Below are 24,148 nucleotides of genomic sequence, written 5' to 3'. Positions count from 1 at the left end.
CGTCCAGACCGAACGTTGGAGATGCATCCAATCTGTATAGAAGATAGTCGCACCAAGTATGTGAATTCTATATAGTATGTGAAATAAATGATGAATCGGAAATTATAAGATCGTGAATTGTATGAGAAATGTTAAGTTTAGATGAAGATGCAAAAATCTGAATGATCCTGTCATATGATAAAATACGTTTGTCATCGTACGGTCATTTACCGTTCGGTTTCTCTGAAAATAATTTAGAGTGGAATTCTTTCATTTGGAGAGAATTCTGTCCTAGAACGAGCGTCCCCATTCGAAATACTATGTTCGAGCGTTCGGCTCAGCATAGTGATACCGAATACCTTAACTTAAATGATTTCAAATTATACCCTTACATTTTAAGTAGCGCTCGGTCTTACACTGAGCGTTCGTCCTAAATAGCGCTCGGTTTTACACCAAGCGTTCGTCTTAAGTATCGCTCGGTCTTACACTGAGCGTTCGTCATAATAGCGCTCGGTCTTATATTTAGCGTTCGTCCTAAGAAGTGTACGGTCTTATACCGAACGCTCGTCCATACCTTTGATTTCAGAACGTACGTAAATAGCGTTCGTCTCAAATTATCAGTAAATGAATATTCGCTTTCAAGTCATTGACTGGCGGTCGATCCTGTTAAACAATTGTCCTCAGAGTACTAAACAATCGTCTTGTTGTATCTTCATTTTTTTGAATTTAGTCTAAAGTCTTTAAATCTAAATTATTCTGAAACATTTATATTATATCGCTAAGAGTCGGTTCATTCAACTGATTCTAACAAAAGTCACGTTCGTCATGTCCAAAGCGTCAACTTTATTATTATTTTTGAAAAGAAGATCTCTCGGTCTCACTCTTAACGTTCGTCCTCGTTGTGTAGAGGATTGAACGCTCGTCTTTTTATGGAAGTGGAACATAGTATGAAAATGCAAATTAAAGGAAGTATTAAGGTGTGTGAACACTATAAGAAGTGAAATTATGATTTTGGTATTTGAACGAGCGTTCCATGGAGGAACGACTCTGATATATATTGAATATTAAATTTGGTAAAGTATGACTGTGGATAAGTTAAGACTCGCTGTCCATCCTGATGTTCCGTGAATACTATCTTCATGTAGAGGAAGTATGTCATGTGTGGGAACGGCAGGAGGTCCTTAGTCCATAAGTTAACATGGGCGACGTAAGAACGGACTGACCTCGAGTGGCAGCTGTTTGGTGTATCCCAGTTACTACATCACTCGGGTGCAAGGACGCTTGTAACTACACAGATTCATACAGTCCGGACGGTCGGTCTAGTATTTATATATATATATATATATATATATATATATATATATATATATATATATATATATATATATATATATATATATATATGTATGTTTTGAATGATGTTGTGTATTGAAGTTATGTGTTTGTTTGAATTGAAATGCTAATGAGTATGTGGAAGTATGAATTAAATTACTTAAGCTTACCCTTTCGTTTTTCCTTGTGTTTTCGCCTTGTATATGTACGTTCGTCCTGTCATTGCAATGATCATCCGTGTGGATGTGAGCAGATGGAGGGGCGTCACTTGAAGAGATGCTAGAAGAAGAAAATTTGGAGGACGTTAATCTGGTGGAAGTGTTTCGTCTCAAATTATCAGTAAATGAATATTCGCTTTCAAGTCATTGACTGGCGGTCGATCCTGTTAAACAATTGTCCTCAGAGTACTAAACAATCGTCTTGTTGTATCTTCATTCTTTTGAATTTAGTCTAAAGTCTTTAAATCTAAATTATTCTGAAATATTTATATTATATCGCTAAGAGTCGGTTCATTCAACTGATTCTAGCAAAAGTCACGTTCGTCATGTCCAAAGCGTCAACTTTATTATTATTTTTGAAAAGAAGATCTCTCGGTCTCACTCTTAACGTTTGTCCTCGTTGTGTAGAGGATTGAACGCTCGTCTTTATATGGAAGTGGAACATAGTATGAAAATGTAAATAAAAGGAAGTATTAAGGTGTGTGAACACTATAAGAAGTGAAATTATGATTTTGGTATTTGAACGAGCGTTCCATGGAGGAACGACTCTGATATATATTGAATATTAAATTTGGTAAAGTATGACTGTGGATAAGTTAAGACTCGCTGTCCATCCTGATGTTCCGTGAATACTATCTTCATGTAGAGGAAGTATGTCATGTGTGAGAACGGCAGGAGGTCCTTAGTCCATAAGTTAACATGGGCGACGTAAGAACGGACTGACCTCGAGTGACAGCTGTTTGGTGTATCCCAGTTACTACATCACTCGGGTGCAAGGACGCTTGTAACTACACAGATTCATACAGTCCGGACGGTCGGTTTAGTATTTATATATATATATATATATATATATGTTTTGAATGATGTTGTGTATTGAAGTTATGTGTTTGTTTGAATTGAAATGCTAATGAGTATGTGGAAGTATGAATTAAATTACTTAAGCTTACCCTTTCGTTTTTCCTTGTGTTGTCGCCTTGTATATGTACGTTCGTCCTGTCATTGCAATGATCATCCGTGTGGATGTGAGCAGATGGAGGGGCGTCACTTGAAGAGATGCTAGAAGAAGAAAATTTGGAGGACGTTAATCTGGTGGAAGTGGAAGTTAAAGCCGAGCCTTAGAGCGCTCGCATGTGTATTTTAGTTTTGTTACGCTTAATTTGTGGACGTTCGGTTATAGTTTTGTAAGACCGTTCGTCCCTGAACTCTTGTCTGTATAAGCGTTCGTTATTTCTGTATCTTTATGCCGTTCGGTTTTAACGTTCGTTCGGTTTTCGTAAGACTGCACTGTTTTATTAGCTTAATGTAATTAATTCTGATTATGGTAATTACTATATTTTGGGATGTTACAGTGCAGCTCGTTATAATGCTTTACATTTTTTTAGACTCAACTAACTGTTAAAATTAAGGAAAATATCTAGTTAGTTTATATGTTTAAATTCTGAGTATTAACGAAAATACGATTTTTAAATGACGCAAATTATCTCTAGTATACAATTAAAGAAGACATTAAAAATATAAAAGCCAAATTTTGTATAATTAAATGATTCAGTTTTTTATGTTTTTAAAATTCTGTATTTTTTAATTTAAATTTTAGTAAATATTTTATTTTAATTTATTTTAAATAAATTAAAGATAAGTATCACTTCATTGAAACCATAAAAAGATTATAAATAATTAATTAAAAGTACAAAAGATTAAAACGAGAATAAATATAAATTTTATCCTATTAAAATGTATAAATGTGTACTTTTTATTTTGAAATATATATTTAAGAATAGTAAGTGCAATTTCTCCCAACCTGAAATATTATTAACATACAACTCAATATAATAGTATATCAATTTAATCCTTTTTAAATAATTGACGTCTTATTTTTATCATTAAAAATATATTAATTTAATTTATTTAAAAATTGATACATAATTTTATATAAATTGTTCATTGGAAATTTAGATATTTAAATAACTACGGTATAAAAATTAGTGAAGAGAACAATGAAAATATAAGAGAACAACTTCAACACTTAAATTGATGGCTCTAAACACACCCGTTGTCTCTTGTCATCGTCTCATTTGTTTTTTTTTTTCAATGTTATCGGAAAAACAAATGATTTTTTTTTAAGATGACATTTGAAATAAGATATAAAATAAAGTTATTTAAAATATGTAAATTTAAACTAATCTATACAAATTGCATATTTAAATTTGTATGTAAACTAATCTATACAAATTGCATATTTAAATTTGTATGTAAACTAATACTAAATTATTAACAACATATTTTATTTTATTTTCATCTCGTAAATATTTAAATTTTTTTTATTCAAATGCTATGTTTGATTGCGCGTAAATTTTTAAAAAAAACTCAAAAATGAAAAACGATATAAATTACTCTTGAATTTTTCTTTTCTTTGAATTTGCTAGAAATAGTATATATATCATAAGCTTTTATTATACTTTTATAATAATATAATAAAAATAATAAAATGTAAATAATTATTAAAATACTAATTAAAATGATAAATACTGATAATAATATAAATAATAATGAAATAAATGATTATGATAATAAATATAATCAATAATAACAATAATATAAATAATAATTATATATATTTTTTAATTTTTCATATTTTTTTTAATCCAAACAATCTCACTTTTATTATTCATTCTCCTCTAATCCATATTTTTCTACTATCCAAATTTATTCTATAATTCAAACACAAGCTTATTAAATAAACAAAAATAAAAAATAAATTTAATTAGACATTTTGCAACTAAGAAAGCATATACTTAAAATTATCGGTTCACGGATTTTGGTCCTTCCATATGTGCATTAGGAGAAAAAAAGTCAACAACATCAAAATGTCATAATAGTAATGTGAGTTAGGATTAATTGATAGGTTTTTTTTCTAAACATGAAAATATATTAAATTTTTTAAAATACATTATTGACCTTTAGTTTAGATCGACATGTCAACTTTGAATCTAAACAGTTTTGTCTCGACCTTCATACAAACTGGTTAGGATCAACCTTAAGCACGGGTCGGGTCATCTCAACCTTCTACTTAAGTCGACTCGTCTCAAACTTCAACTCGAGTCACTCTTTGACTTGGAATGATTTGGGACTCAGACCCGATTAAAAATTGACCCATCTTGACCTACAACTAAGGGTGGGGTTGACTTGATTGAGGTTAACTCAGTGAAATTTTGTTCAAGCTGACTGATCCAATTCAGCTAAATTTCAGCTGGGGCTGACTTAGCAAAATTTCGACAGTGATCAACTCAACCGAATTAGGTCAAATTTCACCCGTGGTCAACTCGTCTCAACATCAGCCCAAGTCAACTTGTCTCACTTTTTTACCTTAGTTGGTCCATCTCAATCTTTAGCTCCGGGTCAACCAATCTCGACCTTCAACCTTGGTCAGCCCGTCCCGACCTTTCTTGACCTTTGACTCAAGTTGATCTTTCTAAACCTTCGACTCATCTCAATTTTTTTCCTGTCTCAACTTAACCCTCGGTCTGAGGAATTCATGTGAAATTTCCATATGAAATGGTTTGGTTTGTTTCAAGCTTTGGTCTAGACTTGTTTGTCTTAGCCTTCACCTAGACAGTTCACATTAAAGGTATTGTTTTTTAAGAGTTAAAGTCTTGTAATGGGATCAAACTTACCTTAACTCTAATAACCCACTTGAGAAAGGATGATCAAACTTACCTTAACTCTAATAACCCACTTGAGAAAGGATTTTGAAAGTTAAAACTTTTTTTATGTCTTCAGAAATCTCCTAAAAGTAAGTTTATTCAAAGTTGGGTTAAGACTCACGTATAGATCATGAATGAAATTGACAACTTTATATATAATTTTGAAAAGAATTAACTTAGACAAATAATGAAACTTAAAATTTAATTAAATGATAAATTTGAAATAATTTAATATATATTAGTTTCAAGATTTTTTTAATTATCTGTATTAAGTTAGATTAACTGAATTCCATAACTTCATAAAAATGAGAACTAGAATAATGATAATTTGATGTATTAATTTACTAACAATTATTTCATAACTTCCTAAAATTTATATTAAAAAATGCATGAATATCACTGTAGTCGAACAGGACAACAGGAAAGAAAAAATAAAATAAATGTATGATAGAAAAAAAAAGATAGAAATATAAGTGGTGTTGAATCCTCGCCAGAGAGATCCCTTATGACTATCAAGTTCCTTTTCCAGTATTTTTCTTTACTAAAAAAACCAATAATGTGAATGGTATACAATATTAAGGAATCAAAATAATTTTCAAAGAGATTAATATTAAACGTCATAAGTAAATAAATAAAATAATACAAAATATTAGTGTTATCCGCATGCGACGTCAAAGTGAGTATAACACCGTTAGATTCAATTTAACGGGCATGTGACACCCGGGTACTGACGAGGACGAAGAATGATCGTCGGTACAAAAGACACAAAGTGCAAAGGACACAAACAAGGAGCGGCTCCTGACAGGCTTCCAAGGATACATGGATGAATCAAACATACACCGGAATGAGAAGGATCTAGAGACTGTATATGTATGAGACTATACAGTTGAATGATAGCTTAAAGAGATTGATTTGGCTACTCATATCACCAAAATGCATTTGCTTTTCGGTAGCCTAACCCATAAGAATTTCATGGTTAAGCGTGCTTAGTCTGGAGTAATTTAGGGATGGATAATTTTCTGAAAAGTTTTCCCAAAAAATATGCTAAAATTTTCACTCCAAATAAGAATCTCGTGAATAATTAAACTTTATCTATAAGAATAATTCAACTTACCAAACTATAAATTCAATGTATCACACAAATTGGCTATCATTATCAAGTTCCTAAAACTCTAAAAACAACCTATAAGTAACTGATCAATCCAAAAACAAAGAACGATAAATTAAATATTCTATATTTTATTTTGTAAAATTAATATAATATTTTATAATAATCTGAAGATAAAATATATATAATATGAAAAATTATACTATAGTGTGATTATATTCTAAATAAAAACAAAATAAATCTTTCTAAATTTATAGTAAACAAAACAGCTATTTTCTCCCTTTAATTCACTAAAATAGCACCACACGTAATATAATACCGATAATGATTTCGAGTAATTTCTTAATGAATTTCTTAAAATGAAGAAATTTTAGAGTAGATTATTAAAAATAAAAGTAAGACTTGAATAGGACTACCCAGTCAATTATTTTAAAATATCACTTATTTAGAAACCGACAGCTATTTTAATCACGTGGGAAATTAAAAAAGCATTAAACGACAATAATAATAATAATAATGGAATACTAAGAATAGGACACTGCACGCTGGGTGTACCCTCAACATCATTTTTATTAATTCATTATTATATTCTTTTTATCAAAGACAATAAATTTAATATTTTCTTTTATAAAAACTGAAAATAAATGCAAAAGTTTAAATAAAATTTTATTATATGTAAAACATAATTATATTTTTTACTATTATTTATATTTGAAATAAAGTTCTTATAATCTCATTCTTTACTATATAAATTGATACAATATTTTATGATATAACTTTTTTTAAAAATTTAAAAAGAATCTAATTGTAAATTTCATCCGTTTTTTCTATTCTATTACTATTATCCTTAATTATTAATAAACAGTGAAACCTTACACATATATCTTAATTTTATTTATATATGTTGCATGTTTATTTTTTTATATCCTTTTTCTTATCACATTATATATATAACTAATAAATTTATTTTTATTTTCCTTTCTTTATTATATACATGTTAAGGGTTAGATTCATCATTCATCATGAATGGAATCATTTTTCACATAAATAAGAGATAAATAAGTAAAGTATACCAACCAGATAAGGAAATTGTGGCTCCAAATGCAGCAACTACTTCACCCTTTCCCTTCCTTATAAATAGTTCCATGGCCTTCTTCTCTTTGCATCACTTGGTTCTGTCTTCTCAGCTATTTTTTCATTTTAAGGTAAGCCAACCCTCTCTCTTTCTCATTCTTCTTCTTACCATTCATGGTGTAATGCACCAAACTATAGCCCCCAACATGCTTGCTTCATCAGTATTTGTTCCTTTATATGCCAACGTTGTCATTGCTTCCTTCTGAGTTTTTATTTTTGTTGAAAGCTTAACACATTATGGAAAGTATTAGTGGTAAAAGCATAGTTTCAATTCTAAAAACCTTGCATTGCTTTAACTCTTGAAGAAGTTAACTAAAAACATGTGAAGGAGTTGACACTATAGCTGGAGAAATTGTCTTTAAAACAACTGAAGAGAATAGCAGAAAAAGAACTCACTAGTTATGTGGGTGGTCAAATAATGGATGCGAAGCAGCTGCAGAGTAAGAACTTAGCTTGTGATGGTTTCATCGTGATTATGTTAACTTCAACAAACCATTTTTTGGAATCCACATCCCCCACTCTTTACAAAGAAAAATCAATAAATTTGGTTTACAACGCAAAATAATTTATTATCTTGCAAAAATAAGTTATGTTTTCCCTTTTTTTTTTGTATGCTTTTATTATTAAGTTGTTTTCTTATGAAAAAGTTCAGAGTTCAATGATATCACTTATTTTTATGGCTTGTTATTATTTTTTATTTTGAGTTAAAGTCAAATTTAATTAATCATGATAAGTCAAGTTGAAAAGGACAAGAGTTAATTGTTACTAGAAAACAAAAATTAAAATATGAGTCCTACATTTAATGGTCAAAATAAATGGGACAATTCATTTTGTTATCTTTAAAAAAAACAAATTGGGCTGTGGATAAGGGTGACAGAAAAAAGAAAGCTGATTCTTTGATAATACATTTTTTTCTCATAAATTATTTTATTATAATATCATATTTATATTTATTTTTATTATATTAATATAATATTCTATTATAAAAGTTTGTGTAAAAGTATATTTTTTTCAGAAAAAGAAAACAAGAATAATAATATTTAGAGTCACGTTACATTTATTTTTATAAGACATTATAAAAGTAAAATAATAAAAAAATAATAAACTTTGTATTTGTAAACGAAGAAGCACGAACAGTAGTGAAAAATGTTGTGTTATCAGTTAATAAAAATTATGATAAGTTAACAACTTTTCATAAAGGTTAAGTGCTATTATTTTATTAATCTCTTTAAATTTATTTTCAAACAAATATTTGGAATGAATCAATTACTTTGTGAGTGTTATAAAAAAATTTGTTAAAAAAACCTTCTAGAAAAAATCTACTTGCAAAAGTGTGTTAAAATTGTTTCAAAATTTATTTTAATATTTAAAATGATATATTAGCAATTTTTTTTTAATTTTTTAACAATAGATTATGTATTTATGTTTTATTGATATGTATATTTAAAATAAATTCGTATATTTGAAAGGCACCAATCAGATGACACAAAGCTGTCAAATTTCCCTGCAAAGAATATACGATGTCATCTTTACAACTGCTGTCGTTGATAGCAAAGAACGTGTGATGAGGGATCATTGGAACAGAAATAGAGTTTTACCTTGAAACATGTCATTTGGAAGTGAATTAGTTGAATGAAATAATTGTAGTACAATTGAATAACCTTCATTGGTATTCTTGAATGCAGATAATTAGGACTCTTGAAATATAAACGGACGCAGACCATGTTGCTGAAGTTTGTTCTTGCTTCCTTTGTCTTGTTGAGTTGTATGAGAGATGGTAGTGCAGGGATCACTAGCTCTTTCGTTCGGCCACAGTGGCCATCAGAGGACATGCCCGTCGATAATGAAGTATTTGCAATTCCAAAGGGTTATAATGCACCTCAACAAGTAAGTCTTTCAGAGATAAAAAGGCATATTTTGTTATCTATAAGCCGATCCTAATTTGGGCATGTGAAGCAGTTTCAAATTCTAAAGTTATACCTTTTTTATTCCGTAATTGATTAATTCCACTGCAGGTGCACATCACGCAAGGTGATTATGATGGAAAAGCAGTGATCATCTCATGGGTGACACCAGATGAACCAGGACCTAGCCATGTACAGTATGGCACATCAAAGAGCAGGCTTCGAACTAGCAAAGAAGGCACAGTTGCAAACTACACCTTCTATAACTACAAGTCTGGCTACATTCATCACTGTCTTGTCGAAGGTCTTAAGGTAATTGTTGAGTAGATCCCATTATCATCACTCGCTTTCTATTTGCAATGTCAAAAGTAGAATGTGCTCATTTGGTTTATTCAACCATTTCCCATTTCAGTATAACACTAAATACTACTATAGAATTGGAAGTGGTGATTCAGCTCGAGATTTTTGGTTCGAAACACCTCCCCCAGTTGGGATAGATACTCCCTACAAATTTGGCATCATTGGTAAGTTGTCTGTTTTTAAATATACACACACATACATATTTTTAATTTTGTGGCTATCAAAAATTGCAGGTGATTTGGGGCAAACGTTTAATTCTCTTTCAACCCTTGAGCATTATTTGGAGAGTGGTGGAGGACAGGCCGTGTTATATGTTGGAGATCTTTCTTATTCTGATGAGCATGAGTTCGAAGATGTTGGTTTACGGTGGGATACATGGGGGCGATTTGCAGAAAAAAGTGCAGCATATCAGCCATGGTTCTGGAATGTAGGAAATCACGAAGTAGAGTTTATGCCTGAAGTGGTAAACTTACTAACCTTATTCTTTATTTTATGTACAAGCCTGTAGTCTAAAATTTTACTAAAACATAGTTGTAAAACTAAGTTGCCCTTTGTGAAGTTTCATTGATGTTGAGATGTGAGCTAATATTCTGCTTATGCTGAAAACGTCAGGGAGAATTAGTTCCTTTCAAGAACTATCTTTACCGATATACTACTCCCTATTTGGCGTCCAATAGCAGCAGCCCCCTCTGGTATTCAGCGAGGCGTGCATCTGCTCATATAATCGTGCTATCCAGCTATTCTCCATTTGGTAAATTCCACTACCTACCAACCAATCTTCTCCTCTTTATCTACTTTTTAATGTTATTTCCTTAACTGCATTCTTTCATTGTATGGTTTCCTAACAGTGATCTTAATTTGTAAACAGTGAAGTACACACCTCAATACATATGGCTTAAAAATGAGCTGGCAAGGGTTGATAGAAAGATAACGCCTTGGCTGTTTGTGATCATGCACAAGCCGCTCTACAGCAGTAATGTAGCTCACTATATGGAGGGTGAAGCCATGCGAGCAGTTTTCGAGAGCTGGTTCGTTCAATACAAAGTTGATGCCATCTTTTCAGGACACGTCCATGCTTATGAAAGATCAGTATGTTTTTCTTCTCCTTCTGCTCATTTCTTTTGCTCCCACCCTTCACAACATTACACACTTTTATATACGTTATCTTGACTGAAATTCTGTGTTTTGCTTTCAGTATCGATACTCCAACATAGACTACAACATAACAGGAGGTAGAAGGTATCCCGTACCAGACCCATCAGCACCTATTTACGTAACAATCGGAGATGGAGGAAATCTAGAAGGTCTTGCATCAAGGTAAAGTAAACAAATCATTCTCTTGTATAAGCTCGTATTTGTCCTTGTAAGAGGTTAATTAACATCATGGTTGTCTTAATGTCATGGCATGCATATGGGTGCAGTTATTTGGATCCACAGCCAGAATATTCTGCATTTAGAGAAGCAAGCTATGGACACGCGACACTGGAGATTAAAAACAGGACTCATGCAATCTATAACTGGTATCGCAACGATGATGGAAAGAGAGTAGCAGCTGACTCTTTGGTTTTGCTTAACCAGTATTGGTAGTTTCCCTCCACCTTTTCTTTGGCACACCTATCATCAAGTACCTGTGAAAAATATGCATGTCATTTTCTCTCGTTTTTATGATGAACTGCAACTTGTTATTACATTTTAGCAAATGATGAGACACAAATCACAGACATTCTCTGTTCTACATGCATTTCATGGCCTACATTCCATACATTTTGGAGTGTTGGTTGTGTGATATTCCTTCTTTCTTCATGTTGGGAAGGGTGCAAATGGGTTTCTCCACAAATTAACCTGTCTGGTGGAGACTAATCATCAGAGTTAAAAACATCAGAAGCCAAAACCATTTTTCAGTCACTTGGCAAATAGAGATAAAATGTGTTGATGCATGGAACCTAGTCTTTTTATTAGTTTTTCTTGCATACAATAATTATATAAAACATTGATAAATTTATTATCTAGTAATATTTAAAATTACTAATTTAGTGTAAAAACCCATGGAATATGTGGTACATGCAGGGGAAACAATAATGGAAAACAGAGTGCAAGTTATTGATGAAGTTGGGCATTGAATAGGAACTTGAAGCATTCGTAACAGTAATGCATTGAATTCTGTATTTGGCTTGAATGCTTCAATGCTTGTATTCCACAACGCCACTATTAAATAAACGCGCTTTTTTTCTGAGAAAAAAAAAAAATCGTCACAAGATATTATTCTCTGTTCATAATCTATTAATAAGTTTGAAGCGTGAATTACATTCATAGAATAACTTCAATTTTAACCTTTATGCTCAATATCTGTCTGAATATTCATTTGTTGTTTTACCTCATTCATACTTTCATTAGTCAATTATTCTTTTACTAATATGAGATTTATTTTCTGTAACTTGCTAGAAGATTAGTTTCAAAATCAATAAATCAATGGAATCAATCAATTCAAGTTAAAAATTGAATACTTAATTTCCATGATCCAATTAATAACAAACGAGAACAATAATAGAGTGAGTACTGGAAATATTTGACAAGTTAATTTATAAGTATTTAAGTTGTAAGTTCTTGACCTTTGACCTATAATTTAATGTGGATAATTTATTTTTTTTCAAATATGTTTCCTTTATTATGTTTTCTGTTTTTGTCAAATGATGCTTAATAACAGAAACAAGATTGCAATAATAAATTAACTGACTTCTTAATCAGGTAAGAGATCATAGAATATTAGGTAAGAGATAATAGAATAAGTAACATTTCAATTTATAGTAGATTCATTCTACTAACTTCATTTATTACAAATTAGATATTAAATAATAGACTATCACATAAACTTAAATATATAATTTTTGTTTTCTGTGAATTTCAATAATACTTTTTTCATAATATATAAAGTTTTTCAATTAAAAAGAACATATAAAATATAAAACTATATACTTATGAATCACACAAAAGAAAAACACGGTAAATTAGTATATTTAAAAAGGATAAGATTTATAAATAGTTTCCAAATGGTTAAAACAAACAATCATTACAAACATTAACTTCATTCAATTATACATATCATATAAGCAAATCATATAAGTTTATCTATATCAGGTAAATATGGTTTATTTAAAACTAATTTCCGTCATAGAAACTTCTATTAATTTTTACTAGATATCTTATTCTATGTGAATTGAGATATCTAGTAGGATAATCTCTTTCAAAGCCCCTACTCAATACACCTAATACAACACTAAATTGTTTTCTTTCTTGAAAATCATTCCACATCCATCAAATTCCAATTACATATCATAATCTCATTCAACATTTAAGTATCACTAACATTCTCATGTTATCTTAATCATCACACCTAAATCCAAACTCATCTCAGAACATAATTCACCTATTATTTATTTCAAATTACAAGTTAATAACTTACTATTTATTTTCTATTACATTAACATAACACTCAATTACAATATTTTTATTAAGTATATCAAAATGACCAAAAAAACTTCTCTAGGTATACACCTTTAATTAACATTCCTACAGCCAAAATGAAGAATTACATTTTTATGATCTGTTGTCAAAATTTCAATCCGATCCAACAATTAATGAAACAAGAATCAAAATTTTACCAAGACAACCTAAAACCTAAAACAAGATGGCACCCAACATCATATCCCCTGGTGCTTCCTTGATTTTAAAATGCAAGTTTCGCCTCAATAGTCCTTTAGTGGCGCTAGCGGTACTAAAGTTCCACCCATCTCAAACAAAGTCAATGACTAATATTTGAATGGTGCCTAATAACACTACAAGGGCGCTCAACAATACTAGAAGGGCGCCCTTACACTGCACCAACATTTCAGGATTTTTATATGAGCTTTAATTTATCAATTTAACTCTTCTTAAACTATTTACTACTAAATATGCGTTATAAAATTACAATTTAATTTTCTCTTAGTTCAATAATCACCAATTTGAAGTTTCACCTAGAAATTCCCCATTCACAACCAAAACAACACAAAACAAGCATTTTAAGTACATGATTTCAACTACTAACCTCATTCTAATAATACTTAAATGTGATCTATCTCTAGCTATTTCTAACTAAAGACTGTATCAAATATTTAAAGAAATCAAATTACCAAAGAGATATACTATGTTAACATACCAATCATAGAATTTAACACTCAATTATCTCATTCATCAACCAATTTAAAAATTATATATATATATATATATATATATATATATATATATATATATATATATATATATATATATATAATATATATATATATATACTACCATTAGATTAATGAACATGATCAATGGGTCTTAATAAGTATTTTTCTTACATTTCAAAACTCAAAATATATCATTACGTAAGCATAAAATACACTCATTAAAATCAATTGAGCTAGATTTACCAATCCTTGAAATAACTTCCCATCAAAACTCCAATGACATATAACATTTGTGTTTAAATCCATCAATTTAGCTAGTTTAGCAATTTACAACATCAAACAAACAAAATCACTTCATGCAACAATTCAAACATTCATAAAAAAAAAATTAACCACAATCTCATTAACAATACAATAAATTTTTAAATGACTAACTTCTCTTATATGACTTATGAACACAAAACATAATTTTATTTGCCTTTAAGCACTCTTAATGATAAAGAAAGCAATATATGTATAAAAAAGAATCCGATCAATTATGTGACCATACCCAAACAATCTTAATTGAACATAAATTCATCTAGATTTTTGAGATGACTTATGCAACCCTCTAACCTCATACATGCATTATAAAAGCCAAAAAACTCTAAAATAAGTAAAATATGAATTTACTATTTTTAACAAACTGATCTAATAGAAATATAGACTTTATCATCATGAGTCCTAGACATACTCTAATCTTTAAACAAATAAAAAATGAAATCAATGAATCTAAAGAGAAAATAGAAAAAAATTTGAAAAATATTTCAAAGAGAATAATTCTTATAAAATGAATTTCAATTAAAAAATATATAAAAATTTCTATTTATAATATGACTATTTTAAATAAAATAATCAAGCTCGTACTCTTTATTATTTATATTTTTAAAATGTTTGAATTGAATGATATATTAATTATTATTTAAAAAAAATATCTTTAAGTAATTAAGATATTTTAAATATAAGGCAAGTTGAGATAAACTGATAGAAGTTGTCTATTAATAAGTTTATTTAACTTTTGATTACATTTTAAAAAAATTAAAAAATTTTAATTATTTTATAAAAGTAAAGATTTATCGTAAATATAATGCTTAAAAAAGAAAATTTTAAAAAATAATTATTTACTATTAACTATAAATAAATAAGGAGATATTCTATAAAAAAATATTAAAATAGATTGTAAAATAAAATCTAAATTTATATGTATAAAATAAATATTTATTAAGTTTTAAGCCTTTTATAAATTTGTATATTTTTAATTGAATCTTTCTTAAATTTTGTTATTTATTAAATACTTATTTCTTTTTTCAATTGAGTATGTGTTACTTAATTTTTTTTTAATTACACAAATCATTATCTTATTATTTGTTTTCATGCGCTAAAAAGAATAAAACTTTGTAAGCAATATAAAATTATATTATAATAAATATAAATTATGAGTAACTTTTGTTGAAAAAGAGTTGAATAATAAAGACGATCACATTAGTGAGGGTGATAATATCATGATAGCTATAAGTAATTACGTAGCAAAATAATGACATATTATTTCATTAATAGAAAAAGAACTAATTATGAAGATTAATTAAAAAATATAAAATTTTAAGTATTCAATAAATTATACAAATTTAATAAAGACTCAATTAAAAATATTTAAATTTATATGAAATTTTAAATTTAAATAAACTAAAATAATTAACAAAATATTTAATTATATCCTAAAAAATACTATACAACATAAAAAACAGTGTAAATTACGGGATGGGAGGACCCGTACTTTGGTTCACTTATATTACAAACTGCACACAATGGACTTAGGTGGAATGATACATTTAAATTTTTAATGAAGAGTATTTTAGAAAATACAACTTATACAATGATGCAGGGAACAAAATTGACAACAACAACGACATCAAGAATTACTTCAATTATAATTTTAATTATGTATTATTTAACTTATATATTATTTTTATTTAAAAAGAATGTAAAGATGGAAGGAATGAAGAAGAGGACAAGGCATAGCAATGCATTAAATGCATTAGTTTTCGTGTACCATTCTTCTCCATAACCTTCCCTTCAAACTCAATCAATCACCAATAACCAATCATTCACTTCTGCGTGTCTCTCTGTTTTCGTTTTCGTTTGCTTCCTCTGCTTGCCTTCCCGTCGTTGTCTTCTCTGCAGATACTTCATTTCGAGGTAAATCTCTCTCTATCTCTCTTTCACTTGTCTTGGATCTAGATTATAAATCACTCGCTTAGTTTTAATAGTAAAGGATGCATGGTGGATCATTACGAGTTCTGGAGAGTGTGGTGCATCTTCACGAACCTACCGCTGTTCAAAATCAAGACGATAATTAGGAAAGCCTTGTGCAACTGTAACTTCGCCTGTTTTATGATTGAATTGGCTTATGTTTAGATTGATTGCTAGTGTAGATCTGATATTCAGCGGATTCAAGTAGAGATCAAACCTAGTCAGAGAATGAGAACCATTTTCGATGGTAAAAGAGTGTGAAAATAAATAAATGAATCAGCGTGAGAGATAATTGGAACAGAACAGTGGAGATTTATCTTGAAATAAGTTATTTCAATGTAGATTAGATCAAAATGTATTTGGCGTACTATGTGTAAAACATGAGTGACAATCGTTGGGATTCTTGAATGCAGATGGTTAGGACTCAGTAGGCAGAGAAAGACAACATTCATGCCGATGGAAAGAAGAGAGCAGACCATGTTACTGAATTTTGTTCTTGCTTCCTTTGTCTTCTTGGTTTCTATTAGAGATGGGAGTGCTAGGATCACTAGCTCCTTCATTCGGTCAGAGTGGCCTGCAGTTGACCTCCCCCTTGATCATGAAGCATTTGCAGTTCCGAAGGGTTATAATGCACCTCAGCAAGTAAGTGATAATAACAAGGCTGATTTTATTATGAATGCGCTAATAGTATTTAGTGAAACTCTGATGAGGATCTTACTCCTTGGAAAACCGTATTGGATATTTGAAGCAGTTTCACATTCTAATGTTTTTCCTTTTATTCAAATAAACTCTGCTGTATTGACTAATTCCACTGTAGGTGCACATCACGCAAGGTGACTACGATGGAAAAGCTGTAATCATCTCATGGGTGACCCCAGATGAACCAGGGCCCAGCCATGTACAATACGGCACATCAGAGAGTAAATTTCAAACTAGTTTAGAAGGCACAGTTAGAAACTATACTTTTCATGAATACAAGTCGGGATACATTCATCATTGTGTTCTTGAAGACCTTGAGGTAATTGTTGATCAATTTACGATAGTAGAGTTATCATCATCAGTGGCATTATACTTGAAATGTCAAAAGTAGAATCAATTCAAAAGTGAAGTCTAACGCATAATACACAATATGTTTTCTTTTTTAAATTAATCTTGTGCTTGTTAATTCTCATCTTTCTGTGTGTAGAACGTGTGTTCATTTAATTAAATCAGTGATACCCCCATTTCAGTATAAGACTAAATACTACTACAGAATCGGAAGCGGTGATTCTTCTCGAGAATTTTGGTTTGAAACACCCCCCAAAATTGACCCGGATGCTTCCTACAAATTTGGGATAATTGGTAAGTTTTCTGCTTTCCCACGATCGTTCTTCTACAAAATAGTTTTCTGTATCCTCAATTATAGTTTCTTTCTACTCTTATTTCACAAAATGTCTATCAGAATGTTCTTTTGCTATGAGTTCCCACAAGTTTTAATTTGTCGCTCTCATAAATGAATCATTGCATAAATATTGCAGGCGATTTGGGCCAAACGTTTAATTCTCTTTCCACCCTTGAGCATTATATACAGAGTGGAGCGGAGGCTGTCTTATATGTTGGAGATCTTTCTTACGCTGATAGGTACGAATACAATGATGTTGGTTTGCGGTGGGATACGTGGGGCCGATTTGTTGAAAGGAGTACAGCATATCATCCATGGATATGGTCTGCCGGAAATCACGAAATAGATTACATGCCTTACATGGTAATATACTGACCTGAGTCTATCATGTGCCTTAGTTGTTCTTATTGCACTAAATTAATAGAATGAAATGGACTAATTATTACGGGATCAATGAAATAATAAACCATCATCATGGTTTCAGCTTTCCCTTTCTTTTTCTTTTTTTAGGAAATGAAAAGTATAAGAAACATGTTTACTTTTTATTCTTCTTAACTATGTGTGAGCTGGTTTGTTCCTTTTCAAAAACTATGCATGATCATCTGCAAAATATGAGTTAGCTGACTTTCAGCTCCATCAAACTATTTGGTGTGAACTAGATATATTCTTTGATACGCCATCTTACTATTTCTACAGTTTTGGAGCAACATCTTTTATATGCTATGAACAACTTGATTATTTTTGTAGCTCTTAATATATCCCAAATTTCAAGTAGCAAACAACTACTTGTTTTGTACATAATAAGATATTTCTTACTGTTTCGGTGAATGGTTGGCACAAGACAGATGCTGAAGTAAATATTCATGTGATTTGTTGCAACACATTCACTTAAGATGCTAATCTTTTCCCGTTGCTTATGTTGGAAATTTATACACTTGCATTTAATGTTAACCTGGCTCTAATATCCTTATACAAATATGCTTTGTCAGAGAGAAGTTGTTCCTTTCAAAAACTTTCTTTACCGATATACTACTCCCTATTTGGCCTCCAATAGCAGCAGCCCCCTCTGGTATGCAGTGAGGCGTGCGTCTGCTCATATAATTGTGCTATCCAGCTATTCGCCATTTGGTAACTAATCTCCTCTTTATCTACTTATTAATATTCCTTACATGTTGATTTGTTTCAATTCAATTTTGTTCAGGTTACAACACATGTAATTCAGTGTGTGCATATATGCATACGGTTATATATATTATCTTTATTTTATATTTAGTTTTTATTTTTAGTTAATTTGTTATTATTTTTTATTTGTAATAAGAAATGATATGTGTATATTCAATAAAAGAGAGATTAATCTCATATATAGTTTTTACCATATTCAACACATACACACAAATAAAAGAACTATCTCTAATCTAAGATAGTAAAAGATAAGATATCTTCTATCCTTTTTGTTTATATTTTACCTAAAAGATAAACCAGTCTAAAAGATAAATTTAAAATTATGAAAGATAAACTACAATAGAAATTGAAAGATAATTTTTCTATCTTAAATATATGTGTATTACAACACACCTCAAGTTGATATCAATAATTTCCAATTGGCTTCCCAAGGAAGTACTTTAGCTACCCCAACCAACTCCAATTCAAAAGCGTCTCCTTGAAAGCATGTTTTTCTATCTAATCATCACTTACAATGATCACATAGTGTACATAAACTGGGAGAAGATGGAAATTTCCATTTGGGGCCTTGACTTTGTCTATATAACTCACGGATGTCATGGCCTTGACTAATCTTCCAAATCATGCCTGGAGAGACTGTTTGAACCCATACAAAGTCTTCTTGAGCCTAGAGACCTTGTTCTTTCCACCATAAATCAAATATGGGAGAAAGACTTCCTTTTATGAGTCTCCATGAAGGAAAGAACATTTTTAACATCAAATTGCTGCAAAACCAAGCAAAAATGGGCAGCCGGACTAGGAGTTATTCTCATAGTATTTATCTTGGCAATATATCCTGCATCTTTTCAAAGTTTGAGCGTGATTTAAGAAAATAAAAGTCGTAACTGTTATTGACTAAACTCTTCCTGGACACTGTCATCATTATTTGAAAGAAAACAACTTCTCTTATGTATATATATATATATATAAACGGTGTTACTGTATCCTATATCTTAAATATTAATCATGTCTGAGTGCTGGGTGTGGCGTTCCTGTTGGAATCGGTGCTTCATAGTTCAAGATAGACATTTTTCTTATGTTTGTCTCCGCGTCATTGTTCTGATAAAAACAGGAATGAAGACAAATAATATCCCAAATACAAGTAAAATTGTCCAGATGGAATATGGTACCAATATAAGCAACCAACATTTGATTTTTCCAATCGGGAATAGGAAAAAAAAAAAAGGCTTTTCTTTACATTAGGATTCTGGTGCCATTTTCTTAGGAATGGTGGAGAGCAGCATTCTGAAGTTTCCAAGTCTTAAGAATGTTAGATGTTTTGACTTAGAGCTGTACCTATTTTGGTTGAAAAGTCACTACCATTATGTATACTTGTCAACTGCCACATTTTGTTGCCGCGTGTTTGGTGTCTTGAAAATGTTTAATGCTTTCTTGTGTGGTATTCTATGTGATTCACAGTAAAATACACGCCTCAATACATGTGGCTTCAAGAAGAGCTGAAGCGGGTTGATAGGGAGAAGACTCCTTGGCTCATTGTGCTCATGCACATTCCACTCTACAACAGTAACGGAGCTCACTATATGGAGGGTGAGAGCATGCGATCAGTGTTTGAGAGCTGGTTCATCAAATACAAAGTTGACGTGATCTTTGCTGGGCATGTCCATGCTTATGAAAGATCAGTATGTTTTTCACTTTCTACTCATTTGTTTTGGTTATATCCCTACTCAGACTCTTGTATGTTTTCTTGGTATCTACAACTTGAGCAATATACTTCTTCAGTCATCTAATGTCGTGGTGGATTCTTATAATTTTTCTGTCATGCTTTCAGTATCGATTCTCCAATATAGACTACAACATAACAAGCGGAAACAGGTATCCCTTACCTGACAAATCAGCGCCTGTTTATATAACAGTCGGAGATGGTGGAAATCAAGAAGGACTTGCTGCAAAGTAAATTAAACAAACTTTATCTAGTATCGTATTTTTTACCATTTTTATCTTGAGTTGGGTGTCTATTTAATCTTTATTAATAAGATTCAATTTTCGTTAGAGGTTAAGATCTGTAGTTACCATTTGTCAAATATGTCTTGTCATATGAGTTTCAATTCTATCCTTGGTCGTGCAGGTTTTTGGATCCACAGCCTGAATATTCTGCATTTCGTGAAGCAAGCTATGGACACTCTACCTTGGAGATAAACAATAGGACTCATGCTATCTATCACTGGAACCGCAATGATGATGGCAAGAAAGTACCAACGGACTCTTTCATATTGCATAACCAGTATTGGTAGGTTCACTCCACCTTTTATTGTTATAGCTATCAAGTGACAGGGAAAATGTGATTATGTTGCTGTTATGAGGAATTGAAGGTTGTAATTTTGAGAGTTGTTTTGAGTGATGTTTTCTTAGTCTTACATGTTGGGAAGGGTACAAAGAAACTTGCTTCACTGAACCCCTGGGAGTTCAAACCTTATTTTGGTTGACAAGAATCACAACACATGCAATACATACAACTTAGCAGAGTGTTATTGAGAAAAACTCGACTTTTACCTAGACTAGAGAATTCTGAATGGAGTACATGATTGGGGTAACAACTTTTACCTTATAGTTTTGTTAAATTAAGTCTAAATTTAAGATATTATCTGATAGGATATAATGTGTATGATAGGAGGAAACAAATTAAGAAATAGCTTAGTTAGGTTGTTAGGGTGTGAGGTATCCTTTATATAGTTGGGGGGTCCTTGTATGCAGGGATTTTTGGGGATAATTTTGTAGATTGAGCTTTAGCTCTTTGTGAAGGGAAACCCTTGGAGGAGAGAGTGCTCTCCTATTTTTATTTTTGTGTTCTTTTCCTTCTATACAATAAAGAATATTACTATTCTTTCTTTTTTTCAATTATGGGTTCCTAACATTATTTGAGTTTATCTTTAATTCATTAAAACAGTCTTATTATAGTTATGTACCAAACATAATAGTATTAGGAGTGTGGGATTCTATTAAGAAAAATTCAAGTCGCATAAGATTATAGATAGAATTTGAGAAGAGTATATAAGAGAAAACCCTATATTCTAAGATAGTTACTGTTCTTACGGGGCTAAGAAAATTTCTAAAATCACGTAATCTCTTGTTGATTAGTTTTAAGGTGCCTAGAGAGGTCGTCAGTCTTTTCTGACGGATCTCAGTCTCATCTTGGGTTCAGGGGAGGTGGTGTTCTGCGAAGGCACTTCGAAGTTGGTGCTCAAGAGTTACAATCAATGGAATAGTAATAACTACGCAATAATATTAGTAGTAAATATTTTGGGGTAGTGGATTATCTATATTGTTTTTTAATGGATCTTTACCTGTATGGAACTTGGAGATAGATCTATGTCATTCTTAATTGTGGTTTAGTTGTTGTTTAGGAATATAATTGGTTTTATAAACTTATTTTTGTTTGATTGATTATGTAATGATTGTACATGGTTGTGCATGGGACTACTTGTCCTATATATCATTTGCAAAATATGCATTCACATTTAATGGGTCATGCATTCTAAATCTAAAGCATGGCTTATTTAGATAGAGAATTATTTCTTTTAAAACCGACAAAAGAGGTTGTTCCTAAATTAACCTAAACGTACTGATTTTTAGTCCTTTTCTAATAACTTTTGATAGAGATAAAATGGTAACCTGGTTAAGAGTAGCCTTCTACTCTGATTCTTTGAAGATATATGTAAACCAATGATGTAATTTCTTTTTATGATGCTTGACGCACATTCAAAGAATAATTGCAACCCAGTTGAGTTCTGGTAATGCATGCAGGAGAACCAATCGGAGAAGAAGAAAGCTGAAACATTTTCTATTGACAGTTATAGATGAAGTTGCCGACATGTAATTCGGAACTTTGAAGCAGTGTGCTCCTTGGTGTATATATATGCAGGTGAATAGTATCCGAATGAGCAAAATGAAAGACCATGGAAATGCTATATGTATTGGCTTGTATGCTTGTTGTGTTACCACAGCTGTTAAGAGTATTAATGAACATAGGCTTTTAGCAGGAGGAAAAAATTGGTAACCAGATATTACCTGCATATTGTTATGCTTCCGTTTCAGTGATCTGTGTGGCATTGTGTTATATCAGTTAACATTTATTTTTCTTATACTCAAGAAAAACATCACACAAATTTGTTTTTTGTACGAAAGAAAAAAATTAACTATCTTAAACAGTCTTTCTAGTTTCAATATACAATTACGTTATGACGTCGTTATACTTATATTCGCATTAAATGGGAGTTTCTCATATTAGGGTTTAATTCCTTTCGTCTAGTTCTTTCTGCTATCATCAACAAAAGCTTACATTATCAACTTCTCTTAAATTATTAGCTCGATTTTTCACTCTATTCAAACTTTGGAAATTGAGTAAGGACAGAGGACAGAGATCTATAAGTTCTTGAAAATAAATTTTCACTAAAAAATTTACGAGTTTGGTTCAGGGACAGAACAAATTAAATTCATTTTATCAAATGGTTGGATGAAGTATTTAAATTTGTGAATACGTTTATGTATCAATGTAATGAATTTGGTTTTATCATTAAAAATTATTTGGTCAGTGTATTCTTTTTTTTCTCATCATATTCTTCATTAGTAGTGATCTATTACAACTTACAAGTCAGATTATGACTTTTTTTATTATTTGTCAGGTTGGTTCCAGAATAGTATACTCATGGAACCGAACAATTTAGTTATTTCAATGTTCTATATTTACTGAAATGATATATGATTCATCGATTCATCATTTTAATTTTGTTACTCAAGATTTACTATCCAGGTGACTAGACTTTCTTTTTGTTTTGATTATTTTCATTAATTTTAGTATGAATCAATTTATTCCTCTTTAGTCGAAGCTTATAAGCTAATTCTAGGACCTTGATCAAAACACTCAGCATTAGTTGAGAATCCTTTCATTTTTGTTCCTTCAAATATTTAAAAAAGTCAATATTTTCATATAATTGCTTCTTGCTAGAGATATTTTTGTCCCTTACGTTTTGATCCACTATTTTAGTATTCTTATTTTTCAGAGATCCTCTATCTGACTATATATAGTGACATTTCAAGTCATTACTTCAGGTAAGGAAGAATTGTAATGATTAGTGGTTCCATATACGTAGCATCAAATGTAGAAAATCTATAGCCGATAATCGTCTAGATCAAGCGCATCGGTGTTATACTGAGGATGCTCAACTTTATACCCTCAAATATGATACGAAGCATCGAGGCTGAAGTGATCCATTTTCAACTCTGCTAGTGATTGACAATTCTAAATTCTCTAACACCACAACTAAGTCAAAACATTGTAGAAAATCACCGAAA

General features: G+C 30.8%; 2 protein-coding genes across 3 annotated transcripts; both read left to right on the top strand.

Moving 5' to 3' along the window:
- The first annotated feature begins 7,408 nt into the window (after nucleotides 1-7,408).
- On the top strand, nucleotides 7,409-11,995 carry LOC108344476 (bifunctional purple acid phosphatase 26). 2 transcript variants are annotated; one of them, XM_017582914.2, is made up of 10 exons: nucleotides 7,409-7,543; nucleotides 9,158-9,359; nucleotides 9,488-9,688; nucleotides 9,789-9,900; nucleotides 9,970-10,199; nucleotides 10,349-10,487; nucleotides 10,605-10,825; nucleotides 10,932-11,053; nucleotides 11,158-11,319; nucleotides 11,804-11,995. In XM_017582914.2, exons 2-10 carry the CDS (start codon nucleotides 9,195-9,197, stop codon nucleotides 11,838-11,840), a joined length of 1,389 nt encoding a protein of 462 aa, XP_017438403.1. In that variant the 5' UTR covers nucleotides 7,409-7,543; nucleotides 9,158-9,194; the 3' UTR covers nucleotides 11,841-11,995. The 2 variants fall into 2 exon arrangements, with proteins under 2 accessions (XP_017438403.1, XP_017438407.1); XM_017582918.2 differs by lacking the exon at nucleotides 7,409-7,543 and adding an exon at nucleotides 7,794-7,912.
- Nucleotides 11,996-16,012: 4,017 nt separating this feature from the next.
- On the top strand, nucleotides 16,013-22,962 carry LOC108344464 (bifunctional purple acid phosphatase 26). Its single transcript, XM_017582910.2, has 10 exons — nucleotides 16,013-16,182; nucleotides 16,650-16,878; nucleotides 17,054-17,254; nucleotides 17,466-17,577; nucleotides 17,754-17,980; nucleotides 18,607-18,745; nucleotides 20,258-20,478; nucleotides 20,628-20,749; nucleotides 20,925-21,086; nucleotides 22,601-22,962. The coding sequence occupies exons 2-10, from the start codon at nucleotides 16,687-16,689 to the stop codon at nucleotides 22,671-22,673; spliced, it is 1,449 nt and encodes a 482-aa protein (XP_017438399.1). The 5' UTR covers nucleotides 16,013-16,182; nucleotides 16,650-16,686; the 3' UTR covers nucleotides 22,674-22,962.
- The last annotated feature ends 1,186 nt before the right edge of the window (nucleotides 22,963-24,148 follow it).

Source organism: Vigna angularis, chromosome 1, assembly GCF_016808095.1.
Source record: "Vigna angularis cultivar LongXiaoDou No.4 chromosome 1, ASM1680809v1, whole genome shotgun sequence".
NCBI lineage: Eukaryota > Viridiplantae > Streptophyta > Magnoliopsida > Fabales > Fabaceae > Vigna > Vigna angularis.
Note: the sequence above shows the minus strand (reverse complement) of the source record. Positions and strands in the feature narration are given on the sequence as shown.